The sequence below is a fragment of the Sorex araneus genome, chromosome 9 (genome assembly GCF_027595985.1).
Source record: "Sorex araneus isolate mSorAra2 chromosome 9, mSorAra2.pri, whole genome shotgun sequence".
Lineage (NCBI taxonomy): Eukaryota > Metazoa > Chordata > Mammalia > Eulipotyphla > Soricidae > Sorex > Sorex araneus.
This window is the reverse complement of record NC_073310.1, coordinates 42515492-42533833: the sequence shown is the minus strand read 5'-3', so window position 1 is coordinate 42533833 and position 18342 is coordinate 42515492. Positions and strand designations below refer to the sequence as shown.

Below are 18342 nucleotides of genomic sequence, written 5' to 3'. Positions count from 1 at the left end.
GCAGCAACCGCCCCCTGCTACCATGAGGTAGCTACAGAGAACCCCAGAGCAGGCACGCTAGGCGGGCAGCTGGAGGCCCTCAATTAGTCATCGCCTGGTGCCAGCTCCAGTCCTCCAAGATGCTCTGGGCCCCTGATACCACGATGGGTACCTTAAGTGAAGTGTTGTGACTCTCCCACAACTGACCTTTTCAGTACTGGTTATGGTCAGAGCCAAATAGTTTTAATCAATTTATTTGGGGAAGCGGCTCCCGGCTTGGCGCTGGGATGAGGAGAGGAATGTTCATGTGGTGCCTGGGAATGAACCTGGGCCTCCTGCATGCAAAGCATGTATACCAGCCACTCTGGCTATCTCTCAGGCCCCCAAACTGCCTTTCAAATATACCTCCAGGGGTTGGAGAGGTAGTACAGTAGGAAAGGTGCTTGCCTTGCATGTGGCTGACATGGGTTCGATTCCCACTACCACAAATGGTTTCCCAAGACCTCCAAAAAACCCAAAGATAAAACCAAAAATAAATATGCCTCCAGCTGTTGAAGACTTAGCAGGGAAGTTGGGATGAGCGCCGTTCGGGGGACAAAACCGGGCCACGCCTACCTTTTTTTAATATTTATTTTTTAATTTTATTGAATCACCATGAGATAGTTATAAACTTTCATGTTTGAGTTCCAATCACACAATGATCAAACACCCATCCCTCCACCAGTGCACAGTCCCCACCACCAATACTCCCAGTACACCCCCACCTTTCCCACCCTCCCCATGCCTCCATGGCAGACAATATTCCCCCATGCCTACCTTTGACACTGTGCTTGCCCTTGGGTAACTTGCTGATGTGCGAAGCGTGCTTCAGCTCATGCCTGTTTGAGAGAGGACAGTCGGAGGGGGCCTGTGAGGAGCTGTGGCCTGCCTGCTGTCTTGGAACTTTCTGCCCAGCCTACCCACTCCTGACCCCGTCCTGCCGATCACTATACCCAGCTCTGAGGGGCTCAGCGGCCAGGATCAAGCAGGATGTGGAACGATGAGTGTGCCTGCATGGGGCAGGGAACTGGCCAAGCTTCCAACTTGATGGAAGCACCAATGAGACGCAGTGGGGCAGAAGGGCTCTGGGCCCCCCAAGAAGGACAGTGTCCAGGTGAGCGGTGTTTCTGCCTCGGGACTGGGAAGGCCTTCCCAACCGAAACTGGTGGTTTCTGCCACCAGCAACCGACAGGCGGCTCCGGGAACGGTGGCGCACCATTTTCAAGGCTGTCTCCCCAGCCTAGGCCAAGGGTGCCTCCTCTCTCCCACCCCCATACTGCCTGTCGTCCAGCTCCAAAGCCAACTCACATGTTTCCGAGGGCGACTTCTCCCAGTAGGATCAAGCCGATGGGGTCTCCCTGAGATGTGTGGCAGTAGTTAGCGCTCTTGGAGACCATGTCGGCGAAATAGATTCCTTTGCCGAACATATAGCCTGTCTGGAAGAGAAGGGACCAGTGAAAGGGACCCGGACGCCTCTGCCCTACCACATCCAACATCCCACTTCCGCTCCTGCACGGGAGCATGAGGCCCGAGCGACTGCCTGGACAGGCCCTGCAGATTCCGCTGGGCTGCTGGACGCAACAATCTATCGGGACCCCCCTTAGAACCGAGCAGGGTGAGGGGCAAGCTTCACAGAGCGGCCGTGAAGATGAAGTATGCCAACCAGTCACGGCTCAGGCTGGAGCCGGCGCAGGCACGGGCTGGCTGCTCTTTTATTTCCTTTGGTAAGCCAAGGGGGAGGGCACTGGGGTATCTGCTGCCCCTGGGCTTCTTCCCTGTTACAGGCGTCCAGCTGGGGGGGCCGTGGGAGAGGGAAGTCTAAACACAGCTCGACCTATTGCCTGGACGCTTGGCTTTTGTTCCAGAGGCCGCATGCTCAGAGGAGCCACTGGCGTCCCCATCTCACCAGCCCAGTGCAGGGGGAACACGGCCCCAGGCTGGGTACCTACCACGGGTGCTTCCGGCGGGGCTATCCGCAGACCCTGCGACAGGATGCCCGCGAAGTTGGTGGTCCTGGAGCCGTGCCACAGCAGCCTCCGGTTATGAAGCTGCTTGAAGGGCTTGTAGCGCTGGTTCTCTCCTTCCCGCTCGATCTTAAATATCTGGGGTGGGGTGTGGGACACATGTGAGAGAAGAGCAGGGCCACCAGGGACTCCCGTCACCCAAAAGATCTGACCAGAGGGTTGGAGAGGGGGCACAGGTTAAGGTGCTTGGGTTGCAGGTGGCCGACCTGGGTGCCATCCACAATCAGAGGCCGGAGGAAGCCCTGGGCAGTGCTGGGTGTGACCCAGAAGGAAAATAAAGAAAAGCAGCTCTGACTAGAAATGAGAGGTGCCGTGCTGTCCACACTGCTCCAAGCTCAAGGTCGGCGTGTGTATGCGGGGGTGGGGTTGGGGTGGGAGGGGTGCGGCTCAGCCAGGACAGGATGTACCACCATGGGTCCCAGGAACACCCCACTCAAAACACTAGGGCTCAGAGGACCACATGGGGTGCTGGGGACCAAACCTGGGTCAGCTGTGCAAGGCGTTCCCTACCTGTGTGTGTTCACTCTGGCCCTGTAACACTCTAATTCTCATACCAAGTCTGGGGGTTAGGAAATGGAGCTGAGAGATAGCACAGTGGTTAGGGAGCATGCTGAGCAATCACCTAACCCAGGTCTGAATCTCAGCAACACTTGGTCTCTTGAGCATTGGAGGGCACAACCTTGGCAGCCCCAGGGTCCCCATGGTGGTCCCGGTACCTTGGCTTGTAAGACCTGTCTCAGCAGGACAGTCCTACTGCCTGGCCAGAGTGTCACTCAGGCGTCACTCAGCAATAGCTCATTGCTGGTGGGGCCCTGGTTATTCTGAGCACTGTTCAGGAGCCTCTACCCCCCATTTTTTTTCTTTCTAGGTCACACCTGGTGATGCACAGGGGTCACTCCTGGCTCTGCACTCAGGAATTACCCCTGGCGGTGTTCAGGGGGACCATATGGGATGCTGGGAATTGAACCCGGGTCGGCTGCGTGCAAAGCAAACACCCTACCTGAGGTGCTATTGTCCAGCACCCCACCCCCCACCAAATTTAAGGAAAAAGACAGCTGGAGAGATAGTTGAGAGGGTAAGGCATGTGCCTGGCATTTGCCACCCCCAGTTCAATCTCTGTCACTGCCTATGGTCCCCTGAGTACCACCAGGAGTGATCCCTGAGCACTGCTGGGTGTGCCCCTCAACAAAAACAAAGAGAACCACCCCCAAGCATAGTGTTACTTTTCTTTCCCCCCAGTAAACAAAGGAGTCATTTCCTCAGGTTATTTAAAGCAAAGCAAACGGTTTCTCGCCCCCCTCCTGCTGCTGGAGGAAAGCACCGGTGGGAGCACCAAGGCGGGGGAGGACTCACGTCCAGGACTTCCAGGTCGTAGGCATTGTGCGTGGTCGCGTGTGTGTTCTTGACGTACTTCCTGATGGTCTGGGCTTCTTCGGAGTCTTTATCCACCACCTGGAAGGCAGGTACCGGGCATTAGCGCAGCACCCTGGCCTCATGGGTGCCCAGAACAACCCTGTGGTCCAGCACAAACAGCCTGGGCCAGGGGTCACTTTCCTGGACTGCAACCCCGTCTCTCCTATCTCACCGCCGGTGTGCCCAGAGCGCATGGCTGAGCTGCCCCCACCTCCGTAACTGTCATGTGATCAACACGGAAGCAACACGACTGAGTCCTGGGAGAGGCTAGGGGTGCTCTTATTTTCATGATCATATCTGAGTTTAATCCAGGAATTCTGGTCTTTCTCACTGCTTCAAAATGAAAAGGCTTCAGGGGCTGGAGATAGTCTAGTGGGCAAGGTGCTGGTTTGGCACGTGGCTGGCCTGGGCTCGACCCAACGCACCAGATGGTCCCTGAGCAGCAGGAAGCACAGTATGGAGTAATCCCTGAGCACTATGTGGGGCACCACCGGTGTGGCCCCAAACAAAACAAACCAAAGGCTCCAGGTTATCAGAGAAAACCTCCATCAAAAAATACCATCATAGGGGCTGGAGTGACAGCACAGCGGTTAGGGTATTTGCCTTGAACCTGGGTTCGATTCCCAGCATCCCATGTGGTCCCCTGAGCATCGCCAGTAGAAATTCCTGAGTGCAAAGCCAGGAGTAACCCCTGTGCATTGCCGGTGTGACCCAAAAAGCAACAAACGAACAAACAAACAAACAAAAAACCATCATAAAGGAGGTGAGCCGGCAGTCACGCAGGCGACACTGGGAGTTCTGCACTGTCCGGGCCTCACACGTGCTCTGACATGACCAAGGGGCAAAAGCTCTGTGGAGCAAGCTAAGCCCTGCACAACACAGAGCACTGAGCAGGGTGATGATGTGGTCACAGCTGGGCACTGGGCATATACATATCCACCACTGAGGGGGGACACCAGTGACCAGCACACCTGTATTGTCACCACATAAGTACCCGAACACAGAAATGGTCTCAAAGAGTGATAGCTTGTAGGTAGGGCAGGTAGGGCGCTTGCCACGCACGTGGCTGACCCAGGTTCAATCATCTCCAGCATCCCATATGGTCCCCTGAGCACTGCTAGGAGAGATTCCTGAGCACTGAGGAGCTAGGAGTAACCCAAACATCACTGGGTGTGGCCCCAAAACAAAATCATACAACAAAACAAAAAAAGCAAATGAGAGAGAATCCCAAGAACTCAGGTAAAGGAGAACTTTCTTTAGGAGCCTTCCCCAACCAATCCTGCCACCTTCCGAGGCCCAGGAGAGGAAGTCGCCAGGCACACACACAGCTTCTCCAAGGGCAGCCAGCAATCCGCCCAAATGCTCTCAGGAGAGCCTGATGCACGGCCAAGCTTGGGAAAGCCGTGCTCTGTGTTGTGGGGTTCAGACAACGCAGGTGGGGAGGGGCCCTGTCACCTTGATGTCAGTTTTAAGCTTCTCGTAGTTGACGTCAATGGGGTCCTTGCCCGTGTCGTCAGAGCCGGCCCTGAGCAGGCTGTAGGCCACCTCGATGTCCAGTAGGTTGTCCAGCATTTCCACTTTAGCCTGGGGAAGGCAAGAAAAACCAGCGCTAAGAGCGCGGCCAAAGGGGATGGAGATCCAGTCCCGGAAGAGAATGCACTCCAGAAAGGGGGCACGCTAGAGGGCCAGGAGCACAGGTGGGGAAAAGCATCGCTCTGACCTTGGTCAGAAACCCCACTGCAAAGGAAGGGCGCAGGGACCGTGACAGCACAGGGACTAAGGTGCGGGCGGTGCACGAGGCCAACCCTGGCTGAATCTCTGCCACTGCAAATGGCCCCGAGTCCCGTTGTTGGAAGTGATTCCTGAGAGCCAAGGGATGAGGCAAAAAACCCAAAATAAGAGTCGAGAAGCAGCCCCTCGGCCCCTGCCTGGCGGGGGCATAGCGTGGACGAACCATTCCTGAAGACCGGCCCCCCCCCATGGCCCCGCAGCCCCCGCCACTCTTCCTCGGCGCTACCTGCACACTGTCCGCGTTGCTCAGGAGAGGCGGCTTCTTCATGCCGAAGTCATGGGGGATGAGGGTGTAGAAGCGATTGGAGAGGTCCAGGATCTGGGAGTCGCTGCTCCCCTGGGACACGGCCTGTTCGAGGGACCCAAGAACCTGGCTGAGCCCCCGGCAGATGGGGGCTGGTACCCACTCAAGCCAGGAGCCACGCCTGGGGAGGGTAACCAGCCTTCACCCTGCGGTAACCGGGCAGGTTCAGCAGGGCCATGCCTGCCTCGGCCCCCCTGTCCCCACTCACCTGCTGGACCTCACTGAGGATGGAGTACGCCGCCTGGATCTGCCTTTTGCTCAGCTTCCCCAAGGGCATCTTCTGAAGGTCAATCTGTGGAGACAGGGAAGGTTTTTGCTTTTGGGGCACCACGCTGCAGCCTGGGGCCAAAGCGCAAGACCTCTCTCAGACCTCAACTCCCAAGAGCTTCAAGATTCATTCCCACAACTGCCCACATCACCTTGGGAACCAATACCTGGAAGTCAACAGGTTATGGAGGAAAAAGGATGAGAGTGGGAGGTGTGGGCAGATGGCCTGGGCACCAGTTACTGGCTGAAGATGCCTTCACTTTCTACGTGGACCGCCCCTCTGGAAAACAGGGGGCGCCTCTTCAAAAGGCCCCAGCCCCCTGGTGACCAATACAGCGTGGGATGCTGCCAAGGTGCTGAGCCACTACTGGACCAGAGGATCCCATAGTCGGGGGCCCAGTGCCTGGTGATCCAGTGCGACTTTGGGGGAGGCACAGGCAGGAGTAACAGCCAGGAAGAAAGCAGCGATTCCTAGTACTCACCCAAACGACCTGCGTGGCCTCTCTTAGTGGGAGTGACTTTTTTTGGTGGCTAAAACCGTGGGTAAGTGGGGGACGACTGTAATGATCCTCCAGTTGTGCCCTAGTCCCCAGGCTCTTGATATTAGAACACCCTCCTTGCGAGGGGAGCTCCGAATCCCAGGGGGAGACAAACAGCTTGGATGGGGGGCTGGCAAGAAAGCGGCTATGTAACTGATCTTGAGCCAAGGTAGAGTGAAGACCTTCACCCAGACTTCAGGAAGGTGCTGAGAACCTTGGGGTTGGTCTGGCACCACAGGGTCCCCCGAGCAACACTGGGAGCAGCTCTGAGCACTGGTGGGGGTGTTCCCCAAACAACAAGCAAGTAGAAAGTGGCCGCGGGAACCACTGGGACAGTCTGATCAGGGCAGCAGACGCAGACAGGAGGAGGGAAAGCCAGCTCGCCTCGACAGCCACCATGGAAGGGTTGCAAGTGACTTGAGGCTGCTCTCTAGCAAGACATAAGATGTCAGACTGGTCTTGGGTCTGTGCCCAAGGATGACTGGGCTCTAGGAAGAAGAGGCTGCCACTCAGGCATGTCCCCTGCCCTGCGCAGTGGCTGGCTGGGAGCCTCTAAAGGATCTGAAGGGGGGGAGGGTAGGAAGGGAGGCAGCTCTCTGGTAAAGGTGGGGAATGGCCGAGGCCCACCCAGGTCTCTCCCTTCCCACTGCTCGTTCTCAGGACCCCGGGACTAGGGAAGGAAGTGGCAGCAAGCTGTTTGTCAGCTGGAGCACCTGTCTGCAGTGCCCCTCTCTCCCCCACCCCGCAGCAAGGACAGGGTTTGCCTGTCCAACACCCAGCTGCCTCTCACCCACAGCGGGCATGATTTCACCGGTTGTACCAAAGCTCTCTGTGGTTCTTTTGCGGGAAGAACCATCCATGCCCTGTCTGGCCCACCTGATGGGGCAATAAATAACCACGTCCACACAGGCTACCCAGGCCACAGGAGGGGGGCCCGGAGCTTAGGGCCAGCGCAGCCTCAGCCCAATGTGCAGGTCACCAGAACCCTGCTGCACCCTGGGAACAGCAAGCCCCGGCCTGTGCAATGACCTCGTATTCCACCATGGCCTTCTTCATGCTCTCCACGTCGAAGATCATCTTAATGAGCTCCTGCACCGGCTTGGGCAGCTTCGACTTGGTGCCAGGGTTCACGGTTAGCTTCTTCACCGCCTCCTCGTCCTTTGGGGGAAAAGAAGGTTGTTACGAGGAGCAAGTGAAGAGGTGGTGGCGTGTGAAGGGTTCAGATACAGACAGTGGGGGCACAGGATGGGGCTGAGTGTCAGAATGATTTGTGCTATGGCTGTGAGAGGTTGTGTGTCTGCGGAGACCAGCCCTCCTTCTTTCCCCCAAAGGATGAGGAAGCGACATACAGGCCGTGGCCCCTGGGGCTGCTTCTCTGGCACTGGCTCAGCCCAGGGCCAGCGCAAAGCTGTGTGTATGTACAGCTTTTTCTCTGGTCCCAAGGCTCGACCAACCAGCCTCACCACCTCTGAAAGCACACAGAAACCAGAGACCATCCTGCTCTGAAATTTTCATCAGTCTTCTCAGCTTAGATTTATGTTTTTACTTTTGGGCCACACCCAGCAGTGTTCAGGGCTTACTCCCAGCTCAGGGAACCATATGGGTTACCGGGGATCAAACCTGGGTTGGACACACTCAAGGCTAGTTCCTTACATGCTGAATTCCTGCTTGGCTCCCCCAGTTCTGATTTGAACCCCACTTATGGACAGACATCGAGTGGGCTCGATCCAGCAGCATTCAATGACAGACCGAACAACGGATCGTTAAGTATTTCTATTTCCCTTGGGAGCAAGAAACTGGCTTGGACTTCTGGCTATGTGTGTGGATTCTCCAAGCTGCAGGGCTAACCTGGGCTGCCAGCTCTCAGGACTGAAACATAGAGTGAAAAATTTGGCCCTTCAGGGGCCAAAAATTAAGCCTCTGGAGTGACAGTGCAGCAAGTAGGGCATTTCCCTTGCACTTGGCTGACCCGGGTTTAATCCCTGACATCCCTTACAGTCCCTGAGTCGTCCAGGGGTGATCCCTGGAAGCACCACTGGGTGTGCCCCTCATCCCCCTAACAAAACAAAAGCCTCTAGCTGGAATGCAACAATCACCCTGTGTTTAGGAGAGCATCTTCTAAGAGTTTTTCCACTTCAGACTTCACTGGCATGGAGTTTACTCATGGAAAAGTGGGGGAGGTTTTATTACTCAAAACGGCAGTCTTTCTGTCACACCCTGCAATGCTCAGGGCTTACTCTTGGCTCATTCTTGGTGGGGCTTGACATACAGGGCGCCAGGGATGGAATCCGGGTCAACCACATACAAGGCAAGCACCCTACTCACTGCCTCCAAGATTTTATGAGACGCTGTCTATGACTGTGACTCTTTTCTTTTACTGCTTATATTTCCTGGGACTCTCTCCTACCTCTGTGTGGGAACCCCTCCTCGCCCCCTCCCCCCCAATACATACTATATATATAGATAGATAGATATATCTCCAAGACTGGGATAGAACCTGGGGCCAAAAAGGCTGAGATCTTAAAAATATAAATGGCCAGTGACAATTAAACCAGAAAAAAAAAGTGAAATAGTTTAGGGTATTCTAGACACAGAGGCCAACATGAACAAAAACAGAACAGGAAACTGTCAACTGTCATCACCTTGCTCTACACTTTTTTTTTTTTTTGGCTTTTTTGCGTCACACCTGGCAATGCACAGGGGCCACTCCTGGCTCTGCACTCAGGAATTACCCCTGGCCGTGCTCAGGGGACCATATGGGATGCTGGGAATCGAACCCGGGTTGGCCGCGTGCAAGGCAAACGCTCTACCCGCTGTGCTATCTCTCCAGCCCCACCTTGCTCTACACTTTGAGTATAGACTGACATGGGAAATACCCCAAGTCTCTGCTTTACCCATTCGATTTTGATGTGCTGATTAACTGTTCTCAAATGTCTCTGTCAACTTAAAACAACTCATGTTAAGAATGAGAACAGGGCAATATTGTATTGAGTAACTGGCCAGCATGTGTGCTCACTCAGAGCTGTCCAGGTGACCCTCAACTTTTAAGTCTGTGTTTGTTGCCTTCTCTTCGAGTGACCCCTGCTGGACAGAGGCCAAAGGTACCAATCTGACTGGCATCAGACACCTCTGGAGACATCTACATTCTCTTATGAATGTGTGTTACCTTTTCTCTGTACTTTTAATATAATTTCTTTACTTGAAAAAACAAACAAGACAGGGCTGGAGATACAGTACAGCGGGAAGGGCACTTGCCTTGTAGGCAGCCAACCCAGGTTTGATCCTGGTACTGTGAATGGTCCCCCTGACCACTGCCAGAGTGAGTCCTGAGTGTAGAGCCAGGAGTCAGCATTGAACATTCCCAGATATGGCCCCAAAGCAAAAACAAAACAAAAACAACAAAAAGAAGAGAAACAAACAAACCAAAAACCACACCAAAATCAATCATGTGGGGAGAGCTGGCCAGTGAGGGCCAACTTCCCACCTTTCTTTCCTCTGGGAGCTGCGTGCCAGTAATTCTTTTAAAATTTGGTAGCATTTTGCCAGTAAAGATTTCTGATGCTGGTTTAAATTTTTTAATTTTTGGGTGGGTGTCAGGAAAAACACACTTTTTAAGTACTAAAAGTATAGAGAAAGGGTAACACAATCCCTGGTGATGCTCAGGGATTACTACTGGCTCTGCACTCAGGAATCTGTCCGGGCAGTGCTCGGGGGATCACTTACAGGATACTTGGGATTAAACCTGGGTGAGCCATGTGCAAGCACCTCGCCTGCTGTCCTCTTTTCAGCCTCATCCTGGTTTATTTTTCAAGAATGTGTTTGGATTTCACCAGGGCACCCCAGATGGAGCAGGTGCAGTCTCCCCACCTACTCCAGATGGAATCCCAGCAACCAAAAGCTTCCACAAGCAAGGCCCAGGTATGCAGGTTCCAGGACTGAATCTCCAGGCCGCATGGCTCCAGGGTCCCCACCTGCCCAGCAGCCTGGCTGCCACGCCCACAATGTGCCTCCAGGTGCCATCTTAGTGCACCAACAGCCCTGGCCCAGAGACTCCCAACTGAATCCCAAAGTGAGTTAGTGCCATACAGAGATGTTTTCAGAACCCAAACATTTACAATCTAGAAATTTACATTTACAATCGTGGCCGTGCGAGCTCTCATGATATTCAAAATGAGCAATGGAAATAAATAAAATAAATTATCTAGCGTCTGCCCCTGGCAGGTAGGCTTGAATGGTGGTGGTAAATTTTGAGCAAAACAAAATGCCCTCAATTAGAGAGAGAATATTGGGGAAATTATCTACCACAGAGGAAGAGAGAGGACTGGGATGGGAGGTGGGGTGGGTTGGAGATACTGGGGACTGTGGTGATGGAAAATGTGCACTGGTGGAGGGATGGGTGTTCCATCATTGTATGGCTAAATCTCAAACACGAAAGCTTTGTAACTATCTCACGGTGATACAATTAAAAAAAAAAAAGTAATGTGGAGTTCATGCCCAATTCAATCGGCTTAATCAATGGCTGAACAAATAGCAGCACTCCTACATTATTAAAAAAAAGAAAAAAGAAAAAAAAGAAATGTGTTTGGAGAGATAGGTACAGTTAGTTGGTAGGTTGTTTGCCTTGTACATGGTCAACCCAGGTTCAAACCCATATGGTCCCCTGAGCTGGGCTGGGTATGATCCCTGAGTGCAGGGCCAGGAGTAAGCCCTGAGCACTGCGAGGTGTGGCCCCAAAATAGAATGAATGAGCTACCCCTCCCCTTACCTGGCCATAGTCAATCTCCAGAGGGTAGAACTTTTTGGGATACTTTGTGAAGTTTTTGGAATGCCAGGCGTTCCCAGTTTTCTCTTCATATAATTTCATAAAATGTTCAAGGGCATCCTCTTTGGATGGCATCGCCTCCAGTTTGTTGCTGCCAATCACGGTGCCCACACGGCCCCAGGACCTGAATATCCAGTACCTGTGGAGGAGAGAGGGCAGCAGCGGGAATCAGTCCCACACTGTTCACTTGAGCAAGTCAGAAGGCTGTGACAGAGAACAACAGGAGCCCGTGCCACCCCCAGGGCCCTCCTTTTCAGGCCTTCTATTCAACCTTTGCTTGAATAGAAAGATCCCTTTAAAAGGAATTAAAGAAATTTGAAAATGTGTTGCAAAGAGGAGCCTGAGCTATAGCACAGTGGGTAGGGCATTCGCCTTGCACATGGCCGACAGAATTCTATCCCTGGCATTGGAATATAGTCTGCCAAGCCAACCAGGAGTGATCCCTGAGTACAGAGCCAGGGGTAAGTCTTTGAGCACTGCTGCATGTGGCCCAAAGCCAAAAACAAACAAAATGCCAAATAACAGGATTTAACAGCCAAGTTTAAGGAGCACTTGGGGAGATGGGGGGGTGTTTGGCACTGCGGGCTCTGACCTCTACAGAGTCATATAGCTAGCAAGTATTATCTGAGAGTCAGTGCTCAAGGTGCCCCATCACAGACCTTTTCTAAAAATAACCAGGTGCTTTGGGCTCAGACCAGAGACCAAGATGCAACAGGACACACAGTGGCTTGAAGGACAGGACAACTCACCTGGAGACCCATCATCTCCATCCCTACCAATCAAGGGCAATGAGTCACACGTGCCCAGCTCCCCATTCATTTTTCTTGGAAGAACCTGAACTTGAAATTAAGGTGGCGATGCACATAGCTGTATTAGGAAACAAGATTTACGCTTTTTTTTTTTTTTTTTTTTGCTTTTTTGGGGTCACACTCGGCATTGCACCGGGGTTACTCCTGGCTCATGCACTCAAGAATTACTCCTGTTGGTGCTTGGAGGACCATATGGGATGCTGGGAATCAAACCGGGGTCGGCTGTGTACAAGGCAAACGCCCCACTCACTGTGCTATTGTTCCAGCCCCAATTTACGCATATTTTAAAGCGAAAACCAAGACAGTGAATGGGAGACTGGGGCTTCCTCTTAGTTTTGCCAGCTGCTGCCTAGTGGCATAAAAAATTGTTCTCTGAGGACTCGTAAGAGTGTAGGGGGTAAAGGCCTTTTAGTCCCGTCTTCGGGTGGTCCTGGGCACTGTATATGGTATCCTGTCCTGAGCACTGCCAGGTGTGGTTCAAAACACAAAACCTAGGGGCCAGAGAGATAGTACAGTGGGGTGGGTATCTGCCTTGCTTGTGGTTGATCTGGATTCGATCCCTAGACTCCCATATGGTCCCCTGAGCACTGCCAGGAATTATTCCTAAGTACAAAGCTGGAAGTAACTCCTGAGCATCATCAGGTACAGCCCAGAAACTAGATGCGCGCATGCATGCGTCCATATGTGTGTTCTGCTGAGTTTTTCCCATGATGATGTTAGTGACACAAAACAACCACCCACCCATCTGTCCTACTAAAAATATGTTTGGACCCTAAGTGTCCCCACTGGAAACTGGAAAAAAGCTGGATTTGTCAGAATGCCTGTCTCACCCATGTAACATCCTGGGTTGCATCTCTGGTACCACAATAAACAAAATCCGCCAACCATCGGATTAGTTGCCAGAAAGGTAGGCAGCTCCACAATTGCACCAGAACCCTGTGAAGGGGCCGGGCCACTTTGGTCTCGGCAGGCAGACTGGGGCAGACAGGGGCATGTTGCCACCTTGGCAAATCCCTCTTCTCCCAGTGCGACAGCAAGCACTGAGTTCTGGGGGAAAAAAATGCTCTGCAAGCAAGAAGCCAGTTTCTATCCTTCCCATCCCAGCCAAGAGCAGGACATAAAACTGCATAACAAAGCATTTCTTCAGAAAGGTTAGGTGGCCTCCAGGGTGGCCCCTGATACCCACTGGGATGGCCAACGCTGGTGGCACTTTACTGTACACGAGGCCCGTGCTGCCGCCCAGGTGTGGACTCTCGCTTCCAGGGGCTCCGGGTCCAACGGAGACAACCAGTAAAACCTTTTATTTCCCCTGGGTCAAGTGTCTGTGTTTTTGCAAAGAGGATTAGCACATGAAATAATTTTCATTCCATAGAAGCTACTTGATGGGGGTGGCGTCTTCCCTGCCCTCCTACCGGCCTCTCTAGGCAGGTGATCTTGGTGACGGCTGGCCGGTCGCCACCTCTCACTCCCCACGCCCCCGGATTCAGAGGCTGACCGCACAGCACCAATGGGCCCCTCCTCTTGTGGGGCGCCGCGCCCCCAGCAAGCACCTGCTCTCCTTGTCGTCTTCCAGGAGCTGCAGCTTGTAGTAGGAGTTGGTGCCTTTGACGATGTCCACCAGGCCCAGCGTGGCACTGAACACCTTGCCATTCTTCTCCAGCACATGCGCCGAGTGCTCCAGACCTGCCACGGATGGGCCGGCGGGCTCAGCAGGTGGGCCCACACGGTGCCTAGATGCTCAGGACTGGAGGAGGGGAGCAAAGGTGCCCCTGGCCCCCAGCCTCACACTGCCGCTTACCGGAATCGGGATCCACGGCGGCCCCACCCTTCAGAGTCAACTTCATTCTCTTCTCAGACTTGTTGATTCCTGGGAAAGAGAAGCATTAAGGGTGAGGTTACAAGGGGGAGGGGATGGGAGGACAGACCAAGCGGGTGGTCTGCAGGTGCCTCCCCAGCACCCCACAGGCCCTGCCAAATGCCCCCAGAAAACGGAACTGTCCCAAAATACCCTGGCCCCCGGCAGTGCTCAGAGTGGACTCCTGCTGCTGTGCTCAGGGATTATGCCCAGTGGTACTTTGAGGTGGGATGCCCGGCATGGAACCTAGGCCGGCCACATGCACGGCCTCCCCGCTATGTATCTCTCCGGCCCCTAGCCTGGCGCCTGAGCCTTGAGGAGGGACAGCTGTGGCTCACCTTCCTCTTTGATGGAGCCCTTGCTCTTCTTGGACTGTGCAGTCCCTGACTTTCCTTTCGGGGCAGAGACTTCAATGGGCTCTGCCTTCACCTCAGCCCCCCAGGGGGACAAGATGTGGGCAGAGAGCAGCTCCTGAAGGCTCTTGGTGGAGGCCGAGACGTCCTGGAGGAACTCCTCAGACACCACCCGGATGTTGGCCTCCCTCACCTCCTCCATCTTCTTGCTCATCTTTTCTACTTCCTCTGCATGGGAGGAAATACAGAAAAAGGTTAATGGTGCAGTCAAACCTATACTCAGGGGATTCCAAGTACCCCTGACCCACAAGACCTCCTTCCCCTCCAATGCGGTATATCCCTGCATCTAAGGCAAGGCACCACAAAATTCATTCGCCTTCTCCCAACCATCCCCAGACAGGTCCGGGACCAGGACCGCTGGGGGAACCAGTCCTGAACAGGAAACAGTGTTTCTGAGCTCTTGAGAAAGTAGCAACATCTGCGAACACAGTAACTGTCCTGAAAACAGCTTGCCTTTCCCTCCGCAGTTCCCACAGGCGCTGAAGCCCTGTGCTTTGGGGAGAGAAGCTACCAGGGCCTTCCAGGGCAGGGCTTGCAGCCGACGGTATCAGCAGCGGCCTGCAGTGGCGGGCTGGGGACACGAGACAGGTATGACACGTCCACAAGCACCGCTTCCTTCCTGCTGAACCTGAGCCCCAATGCTGTCTGCGCCCCAGACAGATCCCCCACCCCCACCCCACGCTCCCCCGAGCTCACAGCGGGGCTGGAACTTACTCTTTGTGCTGACACAGAGGGAGGCCTTGTTGGCGGTGCCCGTCACCTTGCCCCCCAGTTTCTCGATGGTGGCCTTCACATCCTCCTTGTTCTGGGACAGTTTCCCGAGAGTCAGAATCTTCATGTTGTTCAAGGGCTTATCTGGGGTAGGACGGCAGACTCGTGAGGCAGGAACAGACTCATACTCCCAGGAAGAGGGGAGCAGGGTACGGGGCGGAGGGCACCCACTCAGGGCACCTGACCAGTGCGAATACCAACGAGTTATCAGGAAGGTGGAGACAGGCCAGTAAATAGACCCTGAGGGCCTGCCCCTGTCCCCCCAACCCGCCAAGGAATGACGGGGGGGGGGGAGGAGCTGTGCACATGAACCCATTCCTCTGCCGCCCCCACCTCATTTTGAAAACAATTTGCAGCTCGTTTTGGGGTGTTTTTTTTTCCTCGTATGTCACATCTGTAGGTGCTCAGGGGACCCTCCTTAGTGCTGGTCAGCTGTGCGCAAAAGCAAGCGCCTAACCCCTGGACATTCTCTCTGGGCCCAAGCTGCAACTCTTAAGCTGTATTTATTACTTACATCCACATCCAACACTTAGATGAGAGTTTGGGTGCTGGGGCAGGCTTTGACATAAGCGCCACCTGGGGTACCACCCCCACCCCAAACTTGACTGGTCCAAATAGACACCCAAAGTTCTGGCCAACAGAACCACAGGAAGCTGACAAAAGAGCAGCTGCAGCTTTAGGGCCCCACAACTGACACCAGGCCACAAGGCACTAGGATGGACAGAAAGCCTGTGTGTGTCGCCCTGGGCATGGGGCCCAGCAGGGCATGTCCAGAAGGAGTCGTGCAGAGTGAAACCTGTCGGGGACACCGAGGTCTTAGCTGGCTGCTGGCCGAGGGCCCCTCAGAGGCACTGACTGTGTGATCCCTCAAGAACAGGGCTGGGATGCTGCTGACAGTCCCCCTCCTGCCTCCACATCCACGTGCTCTCAGACCACAGCGGACTCAGGATGCCGCCCAAGAGGCCGGGAGGGGATCAGGGAGAGGCAGCCCAGCCTGTAGACACAGGGGTCTCGGGGTGACTGCAAGTGGGCGTGCGCCCCTCTGGGAACGCACCCTTGTTTTCACCTGAGCAGTGCTCTTATTTCCACTGACCACCCTGATCTGCAGTGGGGGCTCAGCTGGCGTCATACAGGCGCAGGATGTCGGATGGGGACAAGGCAGGGGAGTGAGTGCTGGGGAGAGATCTGGAAGGCTGGTCCCGGGAAGCCTGCCTGCAGGCCTTTCTCAGGACAGAACCTGGGGATGGACAGCAGCCAACTCTGTACATCAGGGCTCCGCCCACCCCAGCCCTACCTTGCGGAGTCGAGTTCACAGGCGCCTCTGGGGCTGGGGCCGCACAGAGTGGGGGTTCTGCTGCCACCACAGGAGCGGGGGCCTCGGGGGGGAAGATCCGGTCCTGCTTCTTGATCTTCAGTTTCTTGAGATGGGCAATTTCTCGGAATTCCTGAAGAACGTGTTTATTAAGAGTTAAGAAACCAGCCTTGCTGGAAATCAGCAGTTTTTTGCACTCCACAACCAAGACAATATTGAGAGGACTTGGCACTTCTCCAGTCCCCTAGGCCTCACGTTGGGGTCGCTCCCTTCCAGCCAGGGAAAACCTCCCCCCAAATCAGAAAGGAGATAGGGTCACTGCTCCTACTTGGGGTGGTTTTGAAGGAGATTTTAGGGGGCCTGGGAATGCTCAAGATTTTATTCAGGGCTGGAGCGATAGTACAGGGGGTAGGATGCTTGCCTTGAAGGCAGCTGATCTGGTTTGATGCCCAGCATCCCATAGGGTTCCCCAAACACCACCAGGAGTGATCCCCGAGACCAGAGCCAGGATTAACCCCTGAGCATTGCCTGGTATGGCCCCAAAACAAAACCAAACACTTCTCATATAAAGCAACAGAATTTCTGAGCTCATCCCCTCACCCACCCTTAGGAATGTTCTACTTCAAGATAGTGGAGGAAAACTGCTAACAGGCTATTTCCAACATAAGCCGAGCAACACAAGACCCTGTACACAGAGAAGGGAAAACAGGTCTGCCCTTGAGAAAAGCTTGGGTCTTAATCTTAAGAGTGGACTCTTAAGATTAAGTCTAATACAGGGGGAAAGTGGCATGGTGAGGGGACAGGTGTCTGGCAAGTCTGGGAGGACTGCTTGGCAGCAGTGTCTGCTAACCGAGCCAGTACCCAGACACTCGGGAGCTGCCTCCGCAGGGGAATTTGATGGATCTATTGGGGTACTGGGGACTTCCATGTCCAGGAAACCCAGAGAGTGCAGTGGGTTGCCTTTTCACACCTGCCTTGCATGCACCTGACCCAGGTACCACTCCCAGCACTACATATGCTTCCCTGAGCACTCTAAGAGTGACAGCTGAGCAAAGAGCCAGGTGGATCCCCTGAGCACCGTTGGGTGTGGCCCCCAAACAAAAGAGCAGGACCCCCAAGTTTATAGTTCCCTAATGCTGGGAGTGCTGGGCCCAGGGCCCAGGGCAGAGGGCAAGGGGCAGGGGGCAGGGAGCAGGGGCGTTTAACACGGGACATGGGAAATAAGTGTAAATGGCTGATGGAGCTGGATCAAGGGCAGGAGGTGAGCGTGACTCCATAGGTCCAACCCCTGGGGTCAGCACAGCTGCCACGTGGGGCAGGCAACTCCCTGATTTCTATGAGCACCAAGTACTCAATCTAGAGAGATGTGCAAGCAGAACGCTCTAAAGTACTCAGTGCAATGCACTCGGCAGACAGACTCTATGACTACAAATTAGCCCATGTTAAGTCCTCATATACTCTCAGAGGAAGAGGGATTCAAAGAGCAGAAGAGGGTCTCTGATGTTTGCACACCCCCAAAAAAACAGAGACAATATTCCAGCAGAACTGGTGGAGGGTGAGGAGAATGCCAAGATCACATCTGTTTTGCAGCAATTATTCAAAATGTGTGCAAGGTCCAGGGAGCAATTTGGAGGCTGCAAACAGAGGAATAGGGAGCCAGCAGCCGGTCAGCGAGGGCCGCTGGGAACTGATGGCTCACCAGGCACCCCTGCAACCCAACCCAAGGTACAGGGCCAGCCCAGCAGCCCCCAGGCTCCCCCAAGGCACAGCTCCCCGCTGGCATAGATCCAAGTGAGGGTCCCAGCCTAAGGTGCTATCATCACGCTGTGCACTGAAATCGCAGCCTCAATTATGAAGGACAGACCACAGTTCAACACCCTTAAAACTCTAGACCTAATGCCCCCTTGAGTACTGAGACCCGGACTTTAACTTCCGTCACAAAAGCATCAACAATCCATTTGCTTACCCTCAGGGCTTGGGGCTGAGGGACATGGACAAAGCAAT

General features: G+C 54.2%; 1 protein-coding gene across 1 annotated transcript in view; it reads right to left on the bottom strand.

Moving 5' to 3' along the window:
- Window positions 1-18342, bottom strand: part of PARP1 (poly(ADP-ribose) polymerase 1) — a 37094-nt gene that overhangs the window by 1835 nt on the left and 16917 nt on the right. The window contains exons 8-21 of the mRNA XM_004605427.2: window positions 16321-16471; window positions 14970-15110; window positions 14181-14423; window positions 13786-13854; window positions 13538-13670; window positions 11122-11317; window positions 7386-7514; window positions 5759-5842; window positions 5473-5595; window positions 4911-5039; window positions 3396-3494; window positions 1968-2120; window positions 1327-1454; window positions 796-857 (exon numbers count right to left, since the gene is read on the bottom strand). Coding sequence (XP_004605484.1) covers window positions 796-857; window positions 1327-1454; window positions 1968-2120; window positions 3396-3494; window positions 4911-5039; window positions 5473-5595; window positions 5759-5842; window positions 7386-7514; window positions 11122-11317; window positions 13538-13670; window positions 13786-13854; window positions 14181-14423; window positions 14970-15110; window positions 16321-16471 — 1840 coding nt within the window. The remainder of the gene's footprint in view (window positions 1-795; window positions 858-1326; window positions 1455-1967; window positions 2121-3395; window positions 3495-4910; window positions 5040-5472; window positions 5596-5758; window positions 5843-7385; window positions 7515-11121; window positions 11318-13537; window positions 13671-13785; window positions 13855-14180; window positions 14424-14969; window positions 15111-16320; window positions 16472-18342) is intronic.